The sequence below is a fragment of the Oncorhynchus mykiss genome, chromosome 5 (genome assembly GCF_057628025.1).
Source record: "Oncorhynchus mykiss isolate SJ-2025 chromosome 5, ASM5762802v1, whole genome shotgun sequence".
NCBI classification, from domain to species: domain Eukaryota; kingdom Metazoa; phylum Chordata; class Actinopteri; order Salmoniformes; family Salmonidae; genus Oncorhynchus; species Oncorhynchus mykiss.
Window position 1 is genome coordinate 89,647,305 of NC_143026.1, and position 23,617 is coordinate 89,670,921.

Below are 23,617 nucleotides of genomic sequence, written 5' to 3' on the forward strand. Positions count from 1 at the left end.
CAGTGACAGAGAACCTCTGTTCTCAGGACAGTGGTATTGTCTGTACGTGCCCCACCCAGACTGTTAAATGGTGGTTGTATCCGGCGCCTGGCATCACTCCTCTCACAAGGCGGACCAGGCCGAGTATGACAAAGGCCTGCTGTAGTGAGACAGAGAGAGGGAACAACCAACAATGGTGGATCATGGACGTTGTTCTTTTGTGTGTACGCGCACACACACATACGCTCACGTTCACACACACACACACACACACCCACACACACGCAGGCCATATCCTAACTTCCATATTAATATGCTTGATATTTTCCCTATTGACATCAGTTAATTATTCATGTGAAAGTTTGAGTCAGCCCAAAGAACTTCAGTCAGCTCTAATGGCAGAATCTTCTCTGCATCATCAGAGTGAGAGAGCAGAGTCAGAGGGAGGGTGAGAGGAGGAACCCCCTCCCTGCAGACATCACAGTAAGCCGGAGAATGCTGCAGACTGCAGTGGAGTGGTATCTGCAGAATCACAGGGTTATGTTTGAAATGGGTCTGTATGTGTACGGATCCTGCATTCAAATCAGACTGTCTGTCTGTCTGTCTGTCTGTCTGTCTGTCTGTCTGTCTCTCTCTCTCTCTCTCTCTTTCTATTGGTCTCTCTCTCTTTCTCTCACTCACTAGTTCTGTCTGTCTGTCTGTCTGTCTGTCTCTCTCTCTCTCTCTCTCTCTCTCTCTCTCTCTTTCTATTGGTCTCTCTCTCTTTCTCTCACTCACTAGTTCTGTCTGTCTGTCTGTCTGTCTGTCTGTCTTTCAAAGGGATCAGAAGACAATTAAATGAGCAGGCATAGACTTAAGGGATTGTCTGAGGGGAAGGAAGGAGAGAAAAATAGTATTTTTCTGCATGTCCTTTATCTAACTCTCCTGGGAGGACTGGAATAATCGTTTGGTCAATGGGAATAGCCCCTACCTCTCCGGTAATAATGGTGTTCCAACATGAGAGAGGAGGCCATCTGGGCAGTCGGTGGATGATGTCATTACAGTAAGTAATAAGTCTCCCTCCATCAATATTTTTCATCGGGAGTAGCGGACAGGACAGGCTTGACTAGATCAGATTACCAGTAAGTCCCTCACACTATAGAGCTATGGAGCCTAGGGCCTAAGCTGTGGCCAGTGCCATTTGGTTATTGTTAGAAAGGATGCCTGAAATAGACATAACATAACAAGCCACTAACTTACAATTACTGTACATATGGTCCAATCAGAGATAGAGAGGTGGATAGATTGATCAATAGATAGAGAGGGGGAGGGACAGATAAATAGAGCGGGGGGAGGGACAATTGGCCACAAAGCCACCCAATCAATCAATCAATCATGCACTCTTGGTAACAATCAATTACAATCCCACAAGGTCAGCAACACCAATATCCATGACATTTGACTGAGTAACAGTCATTTCATTGACAATGTGTACAGTAACACTGTTTATGTATGTGCTTGTGTGTATGATTGAGTGTGTGTGTGTGGCGCGTGCTTGTGTGTGTGTGTGTGTGTGTGTGTGTGTGTCCTTCCTCCAAAGGAGGAATGAAGTTACCATATAGTCCTCTTTTATAGAAACACAAAGCTACTGTACACAGTATACCCATCTGGGTTACTCACCGTTTTAACACTGGAGTCCAGTGCCAGTAGTGAAACCTAAATATGTTTTATGCTCTGATAATTGACATCTACCTCCAGTGAAATATGTATAATGATGTAAATTCTACTAAATTTAAGCAATATATGAAATAGCTCGTTGCGGTGTAATAACGGTATCATCTTTAAAAACAGAAATGAGATTTGTTACAGAGTGAAAGATTCAGATCAGCTCAATTTTCTTCAACGAAATAAATGGAATTCAACTGAAATTTAAAATAAATTTTAGAAATGAATGAACCATTATTTATTATTTTCATGCTGAATCTCAAATCCTTTGGTGAACCTTTCCAACCTTGCTACAAAAATATGTCTAAGAGATATTCTCCTCTGCAGAACCTCTAGTAAACATACAGAGAGCAAGGAACCATTCATAAAACATGACTACCTGAAAATAACATCCTCTCCTTGCCTCTCACCTCCCTTGTCTCCTCTCCTCTCTCCTTCTTCTTCCCTCCCTTGTCTCCTCTCCTACTCTCCTCGGTCCTTGCCTCTTCCCTCCCTTGTCTCCTCTCCTACTCTCCTCTCTCCTTGCCTCTTCCTGCCATTGTCTCCTCTCTCCTTGCCTCTTCCCTCCCTTGTCTCCTCTCCTCCTTTCCTCCTTTTCCTCCTCTCTCCTCATCCTTACCTCTCTCCTCCTCTTCTCTCCCTCTCCCCTTCTCCCCTCTTCGCTCCCCTTTCCCTCCCCTCCTCTCCCCCTCCCTCCCCTCCTCTTCCCTCCCTCTCCTCCACTCCCCTTTCCTCTCCTCTTTCCTCCCCTCTTCTCCTCTTCTCTCCTCCCCTCCTTTCCTCTTCCCCCCTCCTCTTCTCTCCTCTCACCTCTCATCCTCTCTCCTCTTTCCTCCCTCCTCTTCTCTGCTCTCCTCTTCCTTCCCTCCCTCCCTCCCTCCCCCTCTCTTCTTTCTCCTCTCCTTTCTTCTCCTCCCCTCCCCTCCCCCCTCCTCTCCTTCCCTCCTTTCCATTCCTCACTGCTGTCTAATCTGGGCCACAGTGCTGCTGCTAGCTGGTCTGTGTAAATGTGAGCGAGTGCAGCATCAGGAACAGACAGGCCAGGGTTATTTATATCATACCATACCATACAGAGAACCAGCCAGGCCAGAGTTTGTGTGAGTATATAGATGACAGACACCAGGAATATAAATCTGAGACAACACCAAATAGAGCGCTGCTAACCGGTGCACAATGAGTCAGTTTAGCATGACAATGCGAGAATCGGACGGGGCGGGAGGGAGGGGGGAGGGAGGGAGAGAGACTCTCAGATCTAGACCATAAATCTGTAGGGAATATGGACCTGTTTCTAATGGTGGTGAACGACAGCAGGTTCTCTGATAAAATGGAGTCCTTGGTATAAACAGTAAGCAGTGACTGTAAATGGATGAATTCATTCATTCATGTATTTATTAGACATTTTCCAGGATGAAATCTCTTGAGATGCACCATCTCGTTTTCAAGAATTTCCACTATTTTTGTTATAAATATTTATGAATCATATGACAACTATTGTCATATAATAACAATGAAATAATAATACAAATAATAATAAACTTTCATTTACAGCAAACAAAAGTTTCAAACACTCACAAACATTAAAAAAAATAAGTAAATGAATGAAGGAATTAATACAGACTGACAGCATCTGTGCTATGTATGGAAAAGGTCATTGATGCTTGGGGATAGTTGGATTTGTCAGGGATCAGACTGGCAACTCTGCATACCAAATCCAGGTGCACTAACCAGGTGCCAATAGAACTAACCCATCTGACTGTGGTCTTGGCGGCTAAGGCAGGATGAGCATGGCAGATCTATATTGATTATGTGTGTGTAGCACACACAGTGTGTGTAGTGTCGTGGACAATATTCAATAAGTTCCCATGGCACTGAACTGGTGAAGTCCTCACACTTTAACCAGGTATTGGGATTATTACCATCAATCTGACATGTCAGGGGTGTAATCTTCCAATTCATTGCCTGTCCTCGATAGTTTCATCTTTATCTTATTTAATTTCAACTTTATTTGACCAGGTAGGCCAGTTGAGAACAAGTTCTCATTTACAACTGCGACCTGGCCAAGATAAAGCAAAGCAGTGCGACAAAAAACAACAACACAATCTCATCAAACACCCTGTTTTTACAATTCTCTCTATGCAAATATTTGTATTTGAACATTAACAAATGAAAACATTTACATAGTAATACAGTTCATTTAAACCAAAATGTGTTTCGCCCTCCTGAAAAACCTGTGTGTGCTTCAATGTAACTTTTGTTAGTCTATGCAACAATGTTATGGCTACAATGACACTCTTCAGAAAAACACTGTAAAACCCCGAGCCAACACCATGTATGTATTCATAGGTTTGAGACCAGTCAATGTAAAGTGACCTTTGAAAGCAGTTTAAAGTTTTTGTTGTTGTAATAAACTCTTCGAGCTCAGCTCCTCTGTAACCTACCGACACCATTGGGTGGCGAGAGGTTGATCATGTGATCCGATTCCACACTTCGGACGCCATTTTGGAGGAAAGTTTGGAATTCCTGATACATTGGTGGAAAGAAGGAGGAGGGGAGAGCGCCGAGCAAGGGAACTTTGACTTGTGGAAATATTGCCGGACCGAGATAGATAAAAGCTTGAGAGCGGGAAACGAATAATTCAGCACTCAGAAACAAAAAAGAGGATTTACTCCCTAAATGCACAGACTGAACTTTGGGATTCGTTACTCGCAGTTTCTTCTGCCAATTTGAACTGCACTGCACATGTTCTCAGATTTTCAGGCTGCTCAATGAATTGCACCGTACAGAGCTGGGCTTGCTGAGAACCGGTTTGTTTATGTTTAGTGTATGAGAATTGATTGGAGATACGAACGTGACATACGGCAGTAGTGTTTCACATAGCTGTTAGTGGGAAACTGGTGTCGGGAATCCTGCGCTGTCTCTACTGGCACTAACCTAAATGAACCCTGTCAGTTAGCCCTGCCAGGGATACAAGCTGGTCACATTGGCATTCACGGCGGGTCATCAGAATAGCCTTTAATCTACCAAAAAAATCGGATTCATTGCATGTTTATAGTCCAGTAAGAAAAAACGGTGCCTTTTGTAGTCTATTGAACGGGCGGGAGCTATAGCGCACATTGCGTTTTTTGAGGAGAGAAGAGACTAGTTTCTGTTCATGCTAAAACGGTGTAAACTCCTGGCTCTGCCCCTCTGGCAACTGTAGCAAAGGATATCTGAAGCAAGGGAGTGTAGGCTACTACACCAAACATTAGCCTGCACGAAACAGTGCCTGCGTCTACTTTTCCTGCTGCACTTGGGAGCTGTCATGCCTATACGAAAGAAAGGTGAGAATCCCGATTCGTCTGTTTTCTGAAAGATATCACATGTAATGGCAGCCTGGTATGAAAGCGATATGCTACAGAATGTCAATAGCTGTAGCAAGCTAAAGCAAACTACAGCAGGCCAATGCAGACGAATATATACATATTTTTTTGCCACCTCATGTGTTGCCACATCAACTGATATCGTGCAACAAATATAGCGATAGACAGAGCCACATATGTTGCATATTACACGTGAGTTGTTGCCAGTGCATTCTGCCACCTGACTGTCTCTCAGTCACCGAATATGAAACCCTTAGCCAGTCTGTTGATATCACATAACCTATATCAATCCCATAAACTATATCAATCCTGTTGCTTTAAATTTGATTATGTATCAATGTAGTTGCCATTTATTCACTCATTGCCTTGTTGGTTGTTGATATGTTTTGTTTACAGATGCTCAACGAGCTTTACTGCTCATGGAGGAATACAAGACGAAACTTGGACAGACAGAAGACAGACAACTCAGACAGTCATTAGAAAGACTCATCAACATCTTTCAGAGCAACCTCTTCCAAGCCTTGATAGGTATGATACCCCTTCATTCAAACCCAGGCCTAATCTGTTCACAAAGTCTGTCAAATCAGTCGACTTCCTCTACTTTTCCCCTGTATTGTCACCTGCCTAACCTGCTTGAGCAACGCAAACAGGTTTTTCTGTTTTTACCCGGAACCTGCCTCTCCCCTACCCGGAGCACACTGATCTCAACATGCTGGAGTTGAAGTGTTTTACCCAGCAAGGAAGACAGTCACTTAATTCCAACAGAATGGTCATTATAAATCTGTTTTTAATTTGAATAATTTCAAGTTATCCTGTGCCTTCTCTAGGTTTCATAACTGTAATGACATAGTAACTACTATAACATTAACTCATTTCAAACTGAATTAGTTTAGTTTCCTATCGCTACGATTCAGTCATTGTTTTCTGTGGGCTGTCTTTTAGTTTACTGACTTGTAATAACTGTCTTGTTCCCAAAGTAACCTACTGACTGCTTGGCATGAGGGCTGCGTGGTGTAAAGTCTTGTCCTATAAGCTTTGACGCCACGGCAACGCCACGGCAACGCCACAGAGCAGGAATTCCCAATGTGTTGTTCATTCTGGCTTCCCCTCCTCTCCTTATTGTAGTATTGACCCAGAAGTGGTGGTTTTCGGGTGCCTGGCCTCCTACCAAGAACCTGTCTCGAATGTCTTGAGTTACATCTCTGTTTTTAAACTGTGTGTGTGTGTGTGTTGGCTATGTCCCCCCTTTTTATAGGCCCTGCATTGCAGTATAAGGCTAGTATAATTATTTGTTTTTACAGCTGATTTCAACACCCAAAGAATCAAACAAAACATTGTTCTGTGTGGGCTTGTGTGCTGAAATCAGTCGTTTTTTGATAAAAACGTCATTTTATGTGACGTCAGAGCTGCAGGCCACCCACTCTAGTCGCTGCTCAAGTCCCGTCGTAAATCGTTGAGTTGAGTCGCGCCAGTATTTTGTTTTTCTGTTTTGATTGAATACAGGCCTACACAGGTTGAGAGTCGTCTGCTATAATCTGTCACAGTAGCCAATAAAGAGGGTGTGTGTGTTGTACTGTAGATGGTTGGACTTAGTTACAACATCTCCTCTAATAGGCCCCTTTAGATCGAAGGTCTGGAAGATACCCGGGCTGCTCACGAGGCAGATACTGGCTGTTGTTTTTTTGTTGGGGGGGGGGGGGGTTTGGTCCTCCCAACAAAAGTTGAAGAATGGTCACATTTGATCACGGCAGTACTCGTGTTCCATTTCTTTGAGTGAAAGGTTCCGCAGATGTCAGTCACCCTAGAGAAGATGCTGTGATCCGGTGCTTAATATCAGTTGTTCCAGGATGAAAGATACCATTAACAACCCTGTCAACTCTGGGAAGACACTTTCTTGTTGTTTCTGTGATAGAACTTTCAGTCCGGACAGTTGGGCGAACTCATTTGATTCCTTTCCACCAGCCCACCCCTAGGGCCACCTCCACCCCTACAGTAACTCTTACGGATTGAAACCCTTGCATTCACTGGTGTAATTGAAGAGGAATGGTTGTTGATTGGCTAACCACTCCTCATTGTCCTCCTGTATGTGTTTCTTTAATCTCATTAGCTGGTCTCTCTGCCTCTCCCCCTGTCTCTCCCCCTGTCTCTCTCTCTGTCTCTCTCTCTCTGTCTCTCTCTCTGTCTCTCTCTCTGTCTCTCTCTCTGTCTCTCTCTCTCTGTCTCTCTCTCTGTCTCTCTCTCTGTCTCTCCTCCTGTCTTTCTCTCTCCCCCTGTCTTTCTGTCTCTCCCCCTGTCTCTCTGTCTCTCCCCCTGTCTCTCCCCCTGTCTCTCTGCCTCTCCCCCTGTCTCTCTGTCTCTCCCCCTGTCTCTCTGTCTCTCCCCCTGCCTCTTTCTCTCTCCCCCTGCCTCTTTCTCTCTCCCCCTGCCTCTCTCTCTCTCTCCCCCTGCCTCTCTCTCTCTCTCTCCCCCTGCCTCTCTCTCTCTCTCCCCCTGCCTCTCTCTCTCTCCCCCTGCCTCTCTCTCTCTCCCCCTGCCTCTCTCTCTCTCCCCCTGCCTCTCTCTCTCTCCCCCTGCCTCTCTGTCTCTCCCCCTGTCTCTCCCCCTCTCCCCCCCTGTCGCTCTCGGTCTCTCCCCCTGTCGCTCTCGGTCTCTCCCCCTGTCGCTCTCGGTCTCTCCCCCTGTCTCTCTCGGTCTCTCCCCCTGTCTCTCTCGGTCTCTCCCCCTGTCTCTCTCGGTCTCTCCCCCTGTCTCTCTCGGTCTCTCCCCCTGTCTCTCTCGGTCTCTCCCCCTGTCTCTCTGTCTCCCCCTGTGTCTCTATGTCTCTCTCTCCCCCTGTGTCTCTATGTCTCTCTCTCCCCCTGTGTCTCTCTCTCCCCCTGTGTCTCTCTCTCTCCCCCTCTCTCTCCCCCTGTGTCTCTCTCTCTCCCCCTCTCTCTCCCCCTGTGTCTCTCTCTCTCCCCCTCTCTCTCCCCCTGTGTCTCTCTCTCTCCCCCTCTCTCTCCCCCTGTGTCTCTCTCTCTCCCCCTCTCTCTCCCCCTGTGTCTCTCTCTCTCCCCCTGTCTCTCCCCCTGTGTCTCTCTCTCTCCCCCTCTCTCTCCCCCTGTGTCTCTCTCTCTCCCCCTGTCTCTCCCCCTGTGTCTCTCTCTCTCCCCCTGTCTCTCCCCCTGTGTCTCTCTCTCTCCCCCTGTCTCTCCCCCGTCTCTCTCTCTCCCCCTGTCTCTCCCCCGTCTCTCTCTCTCCCCCTGTCTCTCCCCTGTCTCTCTCTCTCCCCCTGTCTCTCCCCCTGTCTCTCCCCTGTCTCTCTCTCTCCCCCTGTCTCTCCCCCGTCTCTGTCTCTCCCCCGTCTCTCTCTCTCCCCCTGTCTCTCTCTCTCCCCCTGTCTCTCTCTCTCTCTCTCCCCCTGTCTCTCTCTCTCTCTCCCCCTGTCTCTCTCTCTCCCCCTGTCTCTCTCTCTCTCTCTCCCCCTGTCTCTCTCTCTCTCTCCCCCTGTCTCTCTCTCTCTCTCCCCCTGTCTCTCTCTCTCTCTCTCTCTTCCCCTGTCTCTCTCTCTCTCTCTTCCCCTGTCTCTCTCTCTCTCTCTTCCCCTGTCTCTCTCTCTCTCTTCCCCTGTCTCTCTCTCTCTCTTCCCCTGTCTCTCTCTCTCTCTTCCCCTGTGTCTCTCTCTCTCTCTTCCCCTGTGTCTCTCTCTCTCTCTCTCTTCCCCTGTGTCTCTCTCTCTCTTCCCCTGTGTCTCTCTCTCTCTCTCTCTTCCCCTGTGTCTCTCTCTCTCTCTCTCTTCCCCTGTGTCTCTCTCTCTCTCTCTCTTCCCCTGTGTCTCTCTCTCTCTCTTCCCCTGTGTCTCTCTCTCTCTTCCCCTGTCTCTCCCCCTGTCTCCCAACCCCAGTGTTTTATTCTTTGATCAGGTCACACAGAATATTTCTTGACCCTTGCATGGTTACACAGGTTCAGGCATTATACACACATGACTGACTGCTGAATTATACACAGACATACAGTAATCTACTACGCACACACACCCACACACACACACACGCTTACACACACATACACACGCATACACACACCGCCTCTGACCCTCTCTCGTTCACTCCTCCCTCCCTACTTTTGGGTCCTGTTGGTTGCTGATGAAAAAGCAAGATATGTATGATAAGAGTCAGGCGTGTAATCCGTCCACTGACATGATTACTCCGATGCTACTGCTGGTAATCCCTCCTGATTTACTTGCTGGTCAGAGAGTAGTCTTCAGAGGAGTGTGTGTGTGTGTGTGTGTGTGTCATTTTTCAAGATGTAGACTGGCAGCGTTATCCAACTCTTATTGGACCTGATCACAGTGCAGAAGTAGAGGATGTTGGTTTTTAGTTGAATAGTAACCCAGGTCTGTTTTACTTGTACGAATATGACTGTGGCTACTGTACTCGATACACATTCAAAAACGTTTTACAGCTGCTTATATCGTTAGGGCTTGTGCAGCTGTATCAAACCACCTGGATAGAGATTGTGTGTGTGTGTGTGTGTGTGTGTGTGTGTGTGTGTTTGCTGAATTGTGTTTGAGAAGGGAGGATACAGTTGAATCTGAATTGCATAGACACACCCAAGGTGATGAATTTCATTCATGGCATGCTTTGAAACCTGATAAAAAGTCTAATTTGTTTCATCCTCCTCTACCCTTTCTCCTCCTCCCCCTGTATGTCAGAGAGCTGTATAGAGCTCCACCCAGGACCCATTATGCCACACCAGGGTATCCTGCTCTAATTATTTCCTATAGCAGTCTATCCTATATATAGTGTCAGGCAGTCTTCAATGGTGCAAGGTGAATACAGCAGACAGGAAGGCCAACTATCTTCAGTGTGTCTTTGGTCTAATAGAAACTGCGTCTTGATTTTGACGTTTTGGGTATTGGCAATAAAAAAATAAAAAAATTAAACATAAAAAACAACAACTTTTATTTAACCAGGTAGGCTAGTTGAGAACAAGTTCTCATTTACAACTGGCTAAGATAAAGCATAGCAGTGCGACAAAAACAACACACATGGGATAAACAAACGTACAGTAAATAACACAATAGAAAAAATCTATATATAGTGTGTGTAAATGTAGTAAGATTAGGGAGGTAAGGCAATAAATAGGCCATAGTGGTGAAATAATTACAATTTAGCATTAACACTGGAGTGATAGGTGTGCAGATGATGTGCAAGTAGAGATACTGGGGTGCAAAAGAGGAAGAAGATAAATAACAATATGGGGATGAGGTAGTTGGGTGTGCTATTTACAGATGGGCTGTGTAAGGGTGTAATGATCGGTAAGCTGCTCTGACAGCTGATGCTTAAAGTTAGTGAGGGAGATATGTCTCCAGCATCAGTGATTTTTGCAATTTGTTCCAGTCACTGGCAGCAGAGGACTGGAAGGAAAGGCGGCCAAAGGAGGAGTTGGCTTTGGGGATGACCAGTGAAATATACCTGCTGGAGTGCGTACTGTGGATGGGTGTTGCTATGGTGACCAGTGAGCTCAGATAAGGCAGGGTTTTACCTAGCAAAGACTTATAGATGACCTGGAGCCAGTGGGTTTGGCGACGAATATGAAGCGAGGGCCAGCCAGCGAGAGAGTACAGGTCGCAGTGGTGGGTAGGGACCTCAGATACCCACCACTGCGACCTGTATGCCAAACCCACTGGCTCCAAGTCATCTATACGTCTCTGCTAGGTAAAGTCCCCCCTTATCTGAGCTCACTGGTCACCATACTGAGCCATATTGGGCCTTGTGACAAAACAGATGGCACTGTGATAGACTATATCCAGTTTGCTGAGTAGAGTGTTGGAGGCTATTTAGTAAATTACATTGTCGTGGATCGGTAGGATAGTCAGTTTTACGAGGGTATGTTTGGCAGCATATGTGAAAGAGGCTTTGTTGCGAAATAGGAAGCCGATTTGAGATTTAATTTTGGATTGGAGATGCTTAATGTGAGTCTGGAAGGAGAGTTTACAGTCTAACCAGACACCTTGGTATTTGTAGTTGTCCACATACAGTGGGGCAAAAAAGTATTTAGTCAGCCACCAATTGTGCAAGTTCTCCCACTTAAAAAGATGAGAGGCCTGTAATTTTCATCATCAGTACACTTCAACTATGACAGACAAAATGAGGAGAAAAAATCCAGAAAATCACATAGTAGGATATTTAATGAATTTATTTGCAAATTATGGTGGAAAATAAGTATTTGGTCACCTACAAACAAGCAAGATTTCTGGCTCTCATAGACCTTCTTTAAGAGGCTCCTCTGTCCTCCACTAGTTACCTGTATTAATGGCACCTGTTTGAACTTGTTATCAGTATAAAAGACACCTGTCCACAACCTCAAACAGTCACACTCCAAACTCCACTATGGCCAAGACCAAAGAGCTGTCAAAGGACCCCAGAAACAAAATTGTAGACCTGCACCAGGCTGGGAAGACTGAATCTGCAATAGGTAAGCAGCTTGGTTTGAAGAAATCCATTAGGAAATGGAAGACATACAAGACCACTGATAATCTCCCTCGATCTGGGGCTCCACGCAAGATCTCACCCCGTGGGGTCAAAATGATCACAAGAACGGCGTGTGGACCTAGTGAATGACCTGCAGAGAGCTGGGACCAAAGTAACAAAGCCTACCATCAGTAACACACTACACCGCCAGGGACTCAAATCCTGCAGTGCCAGACGTGTCCCCCTGCTTAAGCCAGTACATGGCCAGGCCTGTCTGACGTTTGCTAGAGAGCATTTGGATGATCCAGAAGAAGATTGGGAGAATGTCATATGCTCAGATAAAACCAAAATATAACTTTTTGGTAAAAACTCAACTCGTCGTGTTTGGAGGACAAAGAATGCTGAGTTGCATCCAAAGAACACCATACCGACTGTGAAGCATGGGGGTGGAAACATCGTGCTTTGTGGCTGTTTTTCTGCAAAGGGACCAGGACGACTGATCCGTGTAAAGGAAAGAATGAATGTGGCCATGTATCGTGAGATTTTGAGTGAAAACCTCCTTCCATCATCAAGGGCATTTAAGATGAAACGTGGATGGGTCTTTCAGCATGACAATGATCCCAAACACACCGCCCGGGCAATGAAGGAGTGGCTTTGTAAGAAGCATTTCAAGTTCCAGGAGTGGCCTAGCCAGTCTCCAGATCTCAACCCCATAGAAAATCTTTGGAGGGAGTTGAAAGTCGATGTTGCCCAGCAACAACCCCAAAACATCGCTGCTCTAGAGGAGATCTGCATGGAGGAATGGGGCAAAATACCAGCAACAGTGTGTGTGAACCTTGTGAAGACTTACAGAAAACGTTTGACCTCTATCATTGCCAACAAAGGGTATATAACAAAGTATTGAGAAACTTTTGTTATTGACCAAATACTTAATTTCCACCATAATTTGCAAATAAATTCATAAAAAATCCTACAATGTGATTTTCAGGATTTTTTCTCTTCTCATTTTGTCTGTCATACTTGAAGTGTACCTATGATGAAAATTACAGGCCTCATCTTTTTAAGTGGGAGAACTCGCACAATTGGTGCTGACTAAATACTTTTTTGCCCCACTGTATTCAAAGTCAGAAACGTCCAGAGAGAGTAGTGATGCTAGTCGGGCAGGCGGGTGTGGGCAGCGATCGGTTGAAGAGCATGCATTTAGTTTTACATGCATTTAGTTTAACTTGCATTTAAGAGCAGTTGGAGTCCACTGAAGGAATGTTGTATGGCATTGAAGCTTGTCTGGAGGTTTGTTAACACAGTGTCCAAAGAAGGGCCAGAATTTTACAGAATGGTGGAGTCTGCATAGAGGTGGATCAGAGAATCACCAGCAGCAAGAGCGACATCATTGATATAGACAGAGAATCGTCCGGAGTCGGCCCAAGAATTGAACCCTGTGGCACCCCCGTAGAGACTGGCAGAAGTCCGGACAACAGGCCCTTCGATTTGATACACTGAACTCTATCTGAGAAGTAGTAGGTGAACCAGGCGAGGCAGTCATTTGAGAAACCAAGGCGGTTGAGTCTGCCTATAAGAATGCGGTGATTGACAGAGTCAATCCTTGGCCAGGTCGAGGAAGACGGCTGCACAGTACTGTCTTTTATCGATGGCGGTTATGATATCGTTTAGGACCTTGAGCGTGGCTGAGGTGCACCCATGACCAGCTTGGAAACCAGATTGCATAGCGGAGAAGGTACGGTGGGATTTGGAATGGTCAGTGATCTGTTTGTTAACTTGGCTCTCGAAGACTTTAGAAAGGCAGGGCAGGATAGATATAGGTCTGTAACAGTTTGGGTCTAGAGTGTCTCCCCCTTCGAAGAGGGGGATGACCGCAGCAGCTTTCCAATCTTTAGGGATCTCAGATGATACGAAAGAGAGGTTGAACAGGCTAGTAATAGGGGTTGCAACAATTGTGGCGGATAATTTTAAAGAGGGTCCAGATTAGAGGTCGACCGATTTATGATTTTTCAACGCCGATACCGATTACTGGAGGACAAAAAAGCCGATACCGATTTAATCGGTCGATTTTTAGAATGTATTTGTAATAATGACAATTACAACAATACTGAATGAACACTTATTTTAACTTAATATAATACATCAATAAAATCTATTTAGCCTCAAATAAAAATGCAACATGTTCAATTTGGTTTAAATAATGCAAGAACAACGTGTTGGAGAAGAAAGTAAAAGTGCAATATGTGCTATGTAAGAAAGCTAACGTTTAAGTTCCTTGCTCAGAACATGAGAACAAATGAAAGCTGGTGGTTCCTTTTAACATGAGTCTTCAATATTCCCAGGTAAGTTTGAGGTTGTAGGAATTATAGGACTATTTCTCTCTATACCATTTGTATTTCATGAACCTTTGACTATTGAATGTTCTTATAGGCACTTTAGTATTGCCAGTGTAACAGTATATGTTTATGTTTATGGTTAGGTACACGTTGGAGCAACGACAGTCCTTTTTCGTGAATGCGCATTGCATCGATTATATGCAACACAGGACACGCTAGATAAACTAGTAATATCATCAACCATGTGTAGTTATAACTAGTGATTATGATTGATTAAGTTTAATGCTAGCTAGCAACTTACCTTGGCTTCTTACTGCATTCTCGTAACAGGTGGGCTCCTCGTGAGGCAGGTGGTTAGAGCGTTGGACAATTTAAAAAACATTTTTTACCCCTTTTTCTCCCCAATTTCGTGGTATCCAATTGTTGTAGTAGCTTGTCTCATTGCTACAACTCCCGTACGGGCTCGGGAGAGACGAAGGCTGAATGTCATGCGTCCTCCGATACACAACCCAACCAGCCGTACTGCTTCTTAACACAGCGCGCATCCAACCCGGAAGCCAGCCGCACCAATGTGCACCTGGCAACCTTGGCTAGCGCGCACAGCGCCCGGCCCGCCACAGGAGTCGCTGGTGCGCGATGAGACAAGGCGATCCCTACCGACCAATCCCTCCCTAACCCGGGCGACGCTAGGCCAATTGTGCGTCGCCCTACGGACCTCCCGGTCGTGGCCGGTTACGACAGAGGTGGGTGCGAACCCAGGGACTCTGATGGCACAGCTGGCGCTGCAGTACAGCGCCCTTAACCACTGCGCCACCCGGGAGGCCGCGTTGGACTAGTTAACCGTTGGTTGCAAGATTGAATCCCCCGAGATGACAAGGTAAAAAATCTGTCGTTCTGCACCTGAACAGGCAGTTAACCCACTGTTCTTAGACCATCATTGAAAATAAGAATCTGTTCTTAACTGACTTGCCTCGTTAAATAAAGATACAAAAACAACAAAAAACAATCGGCGTCCAAAATTACCTAATTTATCGGCCATTCGATTAAATCGGTTGACCTCTAGTCCAGATTTTCTAGCCCAGCTGATTTGTACAGGTCCAGGTTTTGCAGCTCATTCAGAACATCAGCTATCTGGATTTGGGTGAAGGAGAAGTGGGGGGGCTTGGGAAGTTGCTATGGGGGGTGCAGAGCTGTTGGCCGGGGTTAGGGGTAGCCAGGTGGAAAGCATGGCCAGCCGTAGAAAAATGCTTCTTTAAATTCTCGATTATCGTAGATTTATCATGCTGACCGTGTTACCTAGCCTCAGTGCAGTGGGCAGCTGGGAGGAGGTGCTCTTATTCTCCATGGACCTCAGTGGCTCAACTTTTTGCAGTTTGTGCTACAGGATGAGAATTTCTGTTTTAAAAAGCTAGCCTTTGCTTTCTTAACTGACTGTATATTTGTTCCTAACTTCCCTGAAAAGTTCCATATCGCTGGGGCTATGCGATGCTAATGCAGAACGCCACAGGATGTTTTTGTGCTGGTCAAGGGCAGTCAGGTCTGGAGTGAACCAAGGGCTGTTCTTAGTTCTAAAAATGTTTTGAGTGAGGCATGCTTATTTAAGATGGTGAGGAAGGCACTTTTAAAGAATAACCAGGCATCCTCTACTGACGGGATGAAATGTCAAACACTAAGTTGTAAGGATCTTGCTATGTTGGGCCTGCTATAAGTAGCCTTATCCTGTGTGTGTGTGTGCTTTTCTCCTACCACCCAGTGCACTTTTCTTCTACCACCCACACACTCTTCTCTGGCCTCCAAGCTCAGGTATCTGGTAATGGTATGATAACTTGCTGACCTGCCTTCACAGGTCAGTCCCCTCTTAGCAGGTCAGAGTCAACATGCCTTGACCTGGTGCCCATGGGTTAGAGGTGAGAGGTCAGGGACCTTGACTAACTTTAACCCTGTGAAGGACTACATATTTAAAAGCTAGACTGACTGAGGAATACACCAGTTCTAAGCTGTAGTGCTGTACTTTCTCTCACACATGATGTAAGGTAAGTGGTTTACCATGGGGGTTCCCTCCAGTGTATTGCCTTCCTGTGGCAGGTTGTAACCTGAGACGTCGCGTAATAATCTTGGGCTCTCCCTTTTAAGTGTTGTGTATCAGAGCCTCAATACCTTACCTGGTCTAGGCTCTGCCAGGCCCTGCAAACAACCCTCTATTTACCTGGTCTAGGCTCTGCCAGGCCCTGTAAACAACACCCTATTTACCTGGTCTAGGCTCTGCCAGGCCCTGTAAACAACCCTCTGGTCTAGGCTCTGCCAGGCCCTGTAAACAGCCCTCTGGTCTATGCTCTTGCCAGGCCCTGCAAACAACCCTCTATTTACCTGGTATAGGCTCTGCCAGGCCCTGTAAACAACCCTCTATTTACCTGGTCTAGGCTCTGCCAGGCCCTGTAAACAACCCTCTGGTCTAGGCTCTGCCAGGCCCTGCAAACAACCCTCTGGTCTAGGCTCTGCCAGGCCCTGCAAACAACCCTCTATTTACCTGGTCTAGGCTCTGCATTGCCCTGCAAACAACCCTCTATTTACCTGGTCTAGGCTCTGCCAGGCCCTGTAAACAACCCTCTATTTACCTGGTCTATGCTCTGCCAGGCCCTGCAAACAACCCTCTATTTACCTGGTCTAGGCTCTGCCAGGCCCTGCAAACAACCCTCTATTTACCTGGTCTAGGCTCTGCCAGGCCCTGTAAACAACCCTCTATTTACCTGGTCTATGCTCTGCCAGGCCCTGCAAACAACCCTCTATTTACCTGGTCTAGGCTCTGCCAGGCCCTGTAAACAACCCTCTATTTACCTGGTCTAGGCTCTGCCAGGCCCTGTAAACAACCCTCTATTTACCTGGTCTAGGCTCTGCCATGCCCTGTAAACAACCCTCTATTTACCTGGTCTAGGCTCTGCCAGGCCCTGCAAACAACCCTCTATTTACCTGGTCTAGGCTCTGCCAGGCCCTGTAAACAACCCTCTATTTACCTGGTCTAGGCTCTGCCAGGCCCTGCAAACAACCCTCTATTTACCTGGTCTAGGCTCTGCCAGGCCCTGCAAACAACCCTCTATTTACCTGGTCTAGGCTCTGCCAGGCCCTGCAAACAACCCTCCATTTACCTGGTCTATGCTCTGCCAGGCCCTGCAAACAACCCTCTGGTCTATGCTCTGCCAGGCCCTGCAAACAACCCTCTGGTCTATGCTCTGCCAGGCCCTGTAAACAACCCTCTATTTACCTGGTCTAGGCTCTGCCAGGCCATGTAAACAACCCTCCATTTACCTGGTCTATGCTCTGCCAGGCCCTGTAAACAACCCTCTGGTCTAGGCTCTGCCAGGCCCTGCAAACAACCCTCTGGTCTATGCTCTGCCAGGCCCTGTAAACAACCCTCCATTTACCTGGTCTATGCTCTGCCAGGCCCTGCAAACAACCCTCCATTTACCTGGTCTAGGCTCTGCCAGGCCCTGCAAACAACCCTCTATTTACCTGGTCTAGGCTCTGCCAGGCCCTGTAAACAACCCTCCATTTACCTGGTCTATGCTCTGCCAGGCCCTGTAAACAACCCTCTATTTACCTGGTCTAGGCTCTGCCAGGCCCTGTAAACAACCCTCTATTTACCTGGTCTATGCTCTGCCAGGCCCTGCAAACAACCCTCTGGTCTAGGCTCTGCATTGCCCTGCAAACAACCCTCTATTTACCTGGTCTAGGCTCTGCCAGGCCCTGCAAACAACCCTCCATTTACCTGGTCTATGCTCTGCCAGGCCCTGTAAACAACCCTCCATTTACCTGGTCTATGCTCTGCCAGGCCCTGCAAACAACCCTCTATTTACCTGGTCTAGGCTCTGCCAGGCCCTGTAAACAACCCTCTATTTACCTGGTCTAGGCTCTGCCAGGCCCTGCAAACAACCCTCCATTTACCTGGTCTAGGCTCTGCCAGGCCCTGTAAACAACCCTCTATTTACCTGGTCTAGGCTCTGCCAGGCCCTGCAAACAACCCTCTATTTACCTGGTCTAGGCTCTGTCAGGCCCTGTAAACAACCCTCCATTTACCTGGTCTATGCTCTGCCAGGCCCTGCAAACAACCCTCTATTTACCTGGCCTAGGCTCTGCCAGGCCCTGTAAACAACCCTCTATTTACCTGGTCTAGGCTCTGCCAGGCCCTGTAAACAACCCTCTATTTACCTGGTCTATGCTCTGCCAGGCCCTGCAAACAACCCTCTGGTCTAGGCTCTGTATTGCCCTGCAAACAACCCTCTATTTACCTGGTCTAGGCTCTGCCAGGCCCTGCAAACAACCCTCCATTTACCTGGTCTATGCTCTGCCAGGCCCTGTAAACAACCCTCCATTTACCTGGTCTATGCTCTGCCAGGCCCTGCAAACAACCCTCTATTTACCTGGTCTAGGCTCTGCCAGGCCCTGTAAACAACCCTCTATTTACCTGGTCTAGGCTCTGCCAGGCCCTGCAAACAACCCTCCATTTACCTGGTCTAGGCTCTGCCAGGCCCTGTAAACAACCCTCTATTTACCTGGTCTAGGCTCTGCCAGGCCCTGCAAACAACCCTCCATTTACCTGGTCTAGGCTCTGCCAGGCCCTGCAAACAACCCTCTATTTACCTGGTCTAGGCTCTGCCAGGCCCTGTAAACAACCCTCCATTTACCTGGTCTATGCTCTGCCAGGCCCTGTAAACAACCCTCTATTTACCTGGTCTATGCTCTGCCAGGCCCTGTAAACAACCCTCTATTTACCTGGTCTATGCTCTGCCAGGCCCTGCAAACAACCCTCTGGTCTAGGCTCTGCCAGGCCCTGCAAACAACCCTCTATTTACCTGGTCTAGGCTCTGCCAGGCCCTGCAAACAACCCTCCATTTACCTGGTCTATGCTCTGCCAGGCCCTGTAAACAACCCTCCATTTACCTGGTCTATGCTCTGCCAGGCCCTGCAAACAACCCTCCATGTCACATGTGCCGAATAAACAGGTGTAGTAGACCTTCTTACTTACAAGCCCTTAACCAACAATGGCGTTTTTAAGAAAATATTTACTAAATAAAGTAAAGAAATAATCCAAAGTAACAATATTGAGGCTATATACAGGGGGTACTGGTACCGAGTCAGTGTGGGGGTACAGGTTAGTCGAGGTAATTGAGGTAATTTGTACATGTAGGTCGGGGGAAAGTGACTATGCATAGATAATAAACAACAAGTAGCAGCAGTGTAAATGGAAGAAAAAGAATGGGAGCTGGGGTCAATGAAATAGTCCGGTGGCCATTTGATTAGCTGTTCAGCAGTCTTATGGCTTGGGGGTAGAAGCTGTTAAAAACCTCTAAAGGATCCACCCCCTTTTCCCCCAATTTTCACCTAAAATGACATGCCCAAATCTAACTGCCTGTAGCTCAGGACCTGAAGCAAGGATATGCATGTTCTTGATATCATTTGAAAGGAAACACTTTGAAGTTTGTGGAAATGAATGTAGGAGAATATAACACATTAGAGCTGGTAAAAGATAATACAAAGAAAAATCCCACTGTTTTCTTTGTATTTGTTTTGTACCATCTTTGAAATGCAAGAGAAAGACCCTAATGTATTATTCCAGCCCAGGCGCAATTTCGATTTTGGCCACTAGATGGCAGCAGTGTATGTGCAACGTTTTAGACTGATCCAATGAACCATTGCATGTCTGTTCAAAATGTTGTATCAAGACTGCCCGAATGGGCCTAATTGGTTTATTAATAACTTTTCAAGTTCATAACTGTGCACTCTCCTCAAACAATAGCATGGTATTCTTTCACTGTAATAACTACTGTATATTGGACAGTGCCGTTAGATTAACAGGAATTTAAGCTTTCTGCCAACATCCGACATGTCTATGTCCTGGGAAATGTTCTTGTTACATACAGCCTCATGCTAATCACATTAGCTCAACCGTCCCGAGGGTGGGACACCGATCTGTAGAGATCCACATCTCCTTTGTCTTGATCACGTTGATGGAGAGGTTGTTGTCCTGGCACCACAATGCCAGGTCTCTGACCTCCTCCCTATAGGTGGTCTCATTGTTGTCGGGGACCAGGCCTACCACAGTTGTTGTCTGCAGACTTAATGATAGTGTCGGAGTCATGCTTGGCCACTCAGTCGGGGGTGAACAGGGAGTACAGGAGGGGACTAAGCACGCACCCCGAGGGCGTGTGTTGAGGATGAGGTTGCCAGATGTGTTGTTACCTACGCTTACCACCTGGGGGCAGCCCGTCAGGAAGCTCAGGATCCAGTTGCAGAGGGAGATGTTTAGGCCCAGGGTCCTTAGCTTAGTGCACTCAAAGCTCTTCACTATGGTGTTGAACGCTGAGCTGTAGTCAATGAACAGCATTCTCACATAGGTGTTCCTTTTTGTCCAAGTGGGAAAGGGCATTATGGAGTGCAATAGAGATTGTCATCTGTTGGGGCGGTATGTGAATTGGAGTGGGTCTAGGGTTTCTGTGATGATGGTGTTGATGTACACTACAAATTCAGGTAAACGATCATCCATGTCGGCATCGAATGCTCCACCATGACATTTGTTTGTATTCTCAAAACGGTTGTAGCCAACATCTGCAGACTTGACTAAAAACTGTTTCTTGATAGGCCTGTTTGTATTTAGTTCCCACAAAATGCAAGATAATGTGAAAACGTGTTCCCTTTCATCGAGATCTGCTTCTTCTTTTCCTTTTTACGAGATATTTTAGCTTAGTCAGCATGAGGATGTTATTTTTCTCTTCTCCTGTTCAAGTGGTGTGAAGTTCTGTAGCCTGACCTCACAGTGACTTCCTCTACATCGGCATGGCAACACAGAACTTCTGTAGTAATCATCAATCAGTTACACCAACCCAGTACCATACGCTAGTGTAGTCGCTGGTGATTCGCTTCTGAATCCCTACCAGTCCTGTTTGCACGTCTGTAAAACTGACACATGTACCGTGTTTATCGAGCAGTTAGCCAAGCCAAGCTCCCTAGTGAAATGCCAATTGAAGCTCGTCTGGAGGTTAGTTAACACCGTGTCCAAGGAGGGGCCAGAAGTATACAGAATGGTGTATACTCTATCAGAGAAGTAGTTGGTAAACCAGGCGAGGCAATCATTTGATAAACAGATGTGTATCTGTTGGTCACAGATGGCTTTAACAAAAAATGGGCCTCAGGATCTCGTCACTTTATTTCTGTGCATTCAAATTGCTATCAATAAAATGCAGTTGTGTTCGTTGTCCGTAGTTTATGCCAGCCCATTCCATAATCCCACCGCCACCATGGGGCACTCTGTTCACAACGTTGACATCAGCAACCTGCTCACCCACACAACACCATTACACGTGGTCTGCGGTTGTGAGGGCTGTTGGACATACTGCCAAATTATTTTAATGCCCCCAGCACAAGGTTCACCTGTGTAATGATCATGCTGTTTAATCAGCTTCTTGGTGTGCCACTCCTGTCAGATGGATGGATTATCTTGGCAAAGAAGAAATGCTCACAAACAGGCATGTAAACAAATTTGTGCACAAACACTTAGATAAATAAGCTTTTTGTGCGTATGGAACATTTCTGTGATCTTATATTTCAGCTCATGAAACATCGGACCAACACTTTACATGTTGCGTTTATATTTTTGTTCCGTGTTAATGCTAATGAGTACATTGGGAAAAGGTGATACCTAGTCAGTCGTTCAACTGAAATGTGTCTTCCGCATTTAACCCAACCCCTCTGTATCAGAGAGGTGCGGGAGGCTGCCTTAATCGACATCCACGTCATCGGCACCAGGGGAACACATTGCAAACATTTTTTTGTTGTTGAATTTTTACCCCTTTTCTCCCCAATTTCGTGGTATCCAATTGTTTTTGGTAGCTACTATCTTGTTTCATCGCTACAACTCCCGTATGGGCTCGGAAGAGACGAAGGTTACAAGTCATGCGTCCTCCAACCAAGCCGCACTGCTTCTTAACACAGCGCGCATCCAACCCGGAAGCCAGCCGCACCAATGTGTCGGAGGAAACACCGTGCACCTGGCAACCTTGGTTAGCGTGCACTGCGCCCGGCCCACCACAGAAGTCGCTGCTGCGCGATGAGACAAGGATATCTCTACCGGCCAAGCCCTCTTTAACCCGGACGACGCTAGGCCAATTGTGCGTCGCCCCACGGACCTCCCGGTCGCGGCCAGTTGCGACAGAGCCTGGGCGCGAACCCAGGGTCTGTGGTGGCACAGCTGGCGCTGCAGTACAGCGCCCTTAAGCCCTATCTTCTGTATACCACCCCTACCTTGTTACAACACAGCTGATTGGCTCATGCATTAAGAAGGACAGAAATTCCACAAATTAACTTTTAACAAGGCACACCTGTTAATTGAAATGCTTTCCAGGTGACTACCTCATGACGCTGGTTGAGAGAATGCCAAGAGTGTGCAAAGCTGTCATCTTGTCATTTTATTTTTATTTTTAAGAAAAGCACTTTTTTTTTTGTTCATTGAATAACATCAAATTGATCAGAAATACAGAGTAGACATTGTTAATGTTGTAAATGACTATTGTAGCTGATTTAAAAAAAGATATATATATATTTTTAATGGAATATCTACATAGGTGTACAGAGGTCCATTATCAGCAAGTCCTGTGTTCCAATGGCGCGTTGTGTTAGCTAATCCAAGTTTATCATTTTAAAAGGCTAATTGATCATTAGAAATCCTTTTTGCAATTATGTTAGCACAGCTGAAAACTGTTGTCCTGATTAAAGAAGCAATAAAACTGGCCTTCTTTAGACTAGTTGAGTATCTGGAGCATCAGCATTTGTGCGTCGATTTACAGGCTCAAAATGGCCAGAAACGAAGTCCTTTCTTCTGAAACTCGTCAGTCTATTCTTGTTCTGAGAAACGAAGGCTATTGCATGGGAGAAATTGCCAAGAAACTGAAGATCTCGTACAATGCTGTGTACTACTCCTTTCACAGAACAGCGCAAACTGGCTCTAACCAGAATAGAAAGAGGAGTGGGAGGCCCCGGTGCACAACTGACCAAGAGGACAAGTACATTAGAGTGCCTAGTTTGAGAAATGGACGCCTCACAAGTATTCAACTGGCAGCTTCATTAAACAGTACCCACAAAACTGCAGTCTCAATGTCAACAGTGAAGAGGCGACTCCGGGATGCTGGTCTTCTAGGCAGAGTACCTATGTCTAGTTCTTTTTATTGGCCAGTCTGAGATATGGCTTTTTCTTTGCAACTCTGCCTAGAAGGCCAGCATCCCGGAGTCGCCTCTTCGCTGCAATATAGAACATAGTCAAAATAAAGAAAACCCCTTGAATGAGTAGGTGTGTCCAAACTTTAGACTGGTACTGTAAGTATTTGACAATTGTTTTGTTTATTTATAGGAAGTTATTTGAAAATACTTTTAAATATTTCAAATAGAGGTAGCTGATTTGGCCACATTCTTTTTACGATTTAGTTGAGAGAGGTCTCGCTGATAGTTTTTGCCATTTTTGCCATGTAATTCATGGGTTCAAGTCGTAGGTCTATTTGAAATCTCTTAGCTGTTATGTCCTTAAAGTTAAGGTCATATTGAATGGGAATGAAGAGCATAAAGATCTGACACGGCTCACAGGGATAGCTAGGCTTGGCCTTTACACTACTGGTTCTCTGAACTAGTGTCATCAGCCCTTACTCATGTAACATGCTACTGTACATAGCTCAGATACATCATATGCCTGACTAGGACTGTTACTCTATACGTACGTACGTGTGTGTGTGTGTGTGTGTGTTCC

The 23,617-nt window shown here is 46.3% G+C and overlaps 1 protein-coding gene across 20 annotated transcripts in view; it reads left to right on the top strand.

The window, feature by feature from the left end:
* The first annotated feature begins 4,036 nt into the window (after positions 1–4,036).
* LOC110524815 (discs large homolog 1-like protein) overlaps positions 4,037–23,617 on the top strand; it is a 299,597-nt gene continuing 280,016 nt past the window's right edge. For all 20 annotated transcript variants that reach the window (XM_036978809.2, XM_090236279.1, XM_090236284.1 and 17 more), the window contains exons 1-2: positions 4,037–5,003; positions 5,439–5,570. In XM_036978809.2, the coding sequence (XP_036834704.2) occupies positions 4,985–5,003; positions 5,439–5,570 (151 nt within the window). In that variant the 5' untranslated portion in view covers positions 4,037–4,984. The remainder of the gene's footprint in view (positions 5,004–5,438; positions 5,571–23,617) is intronic.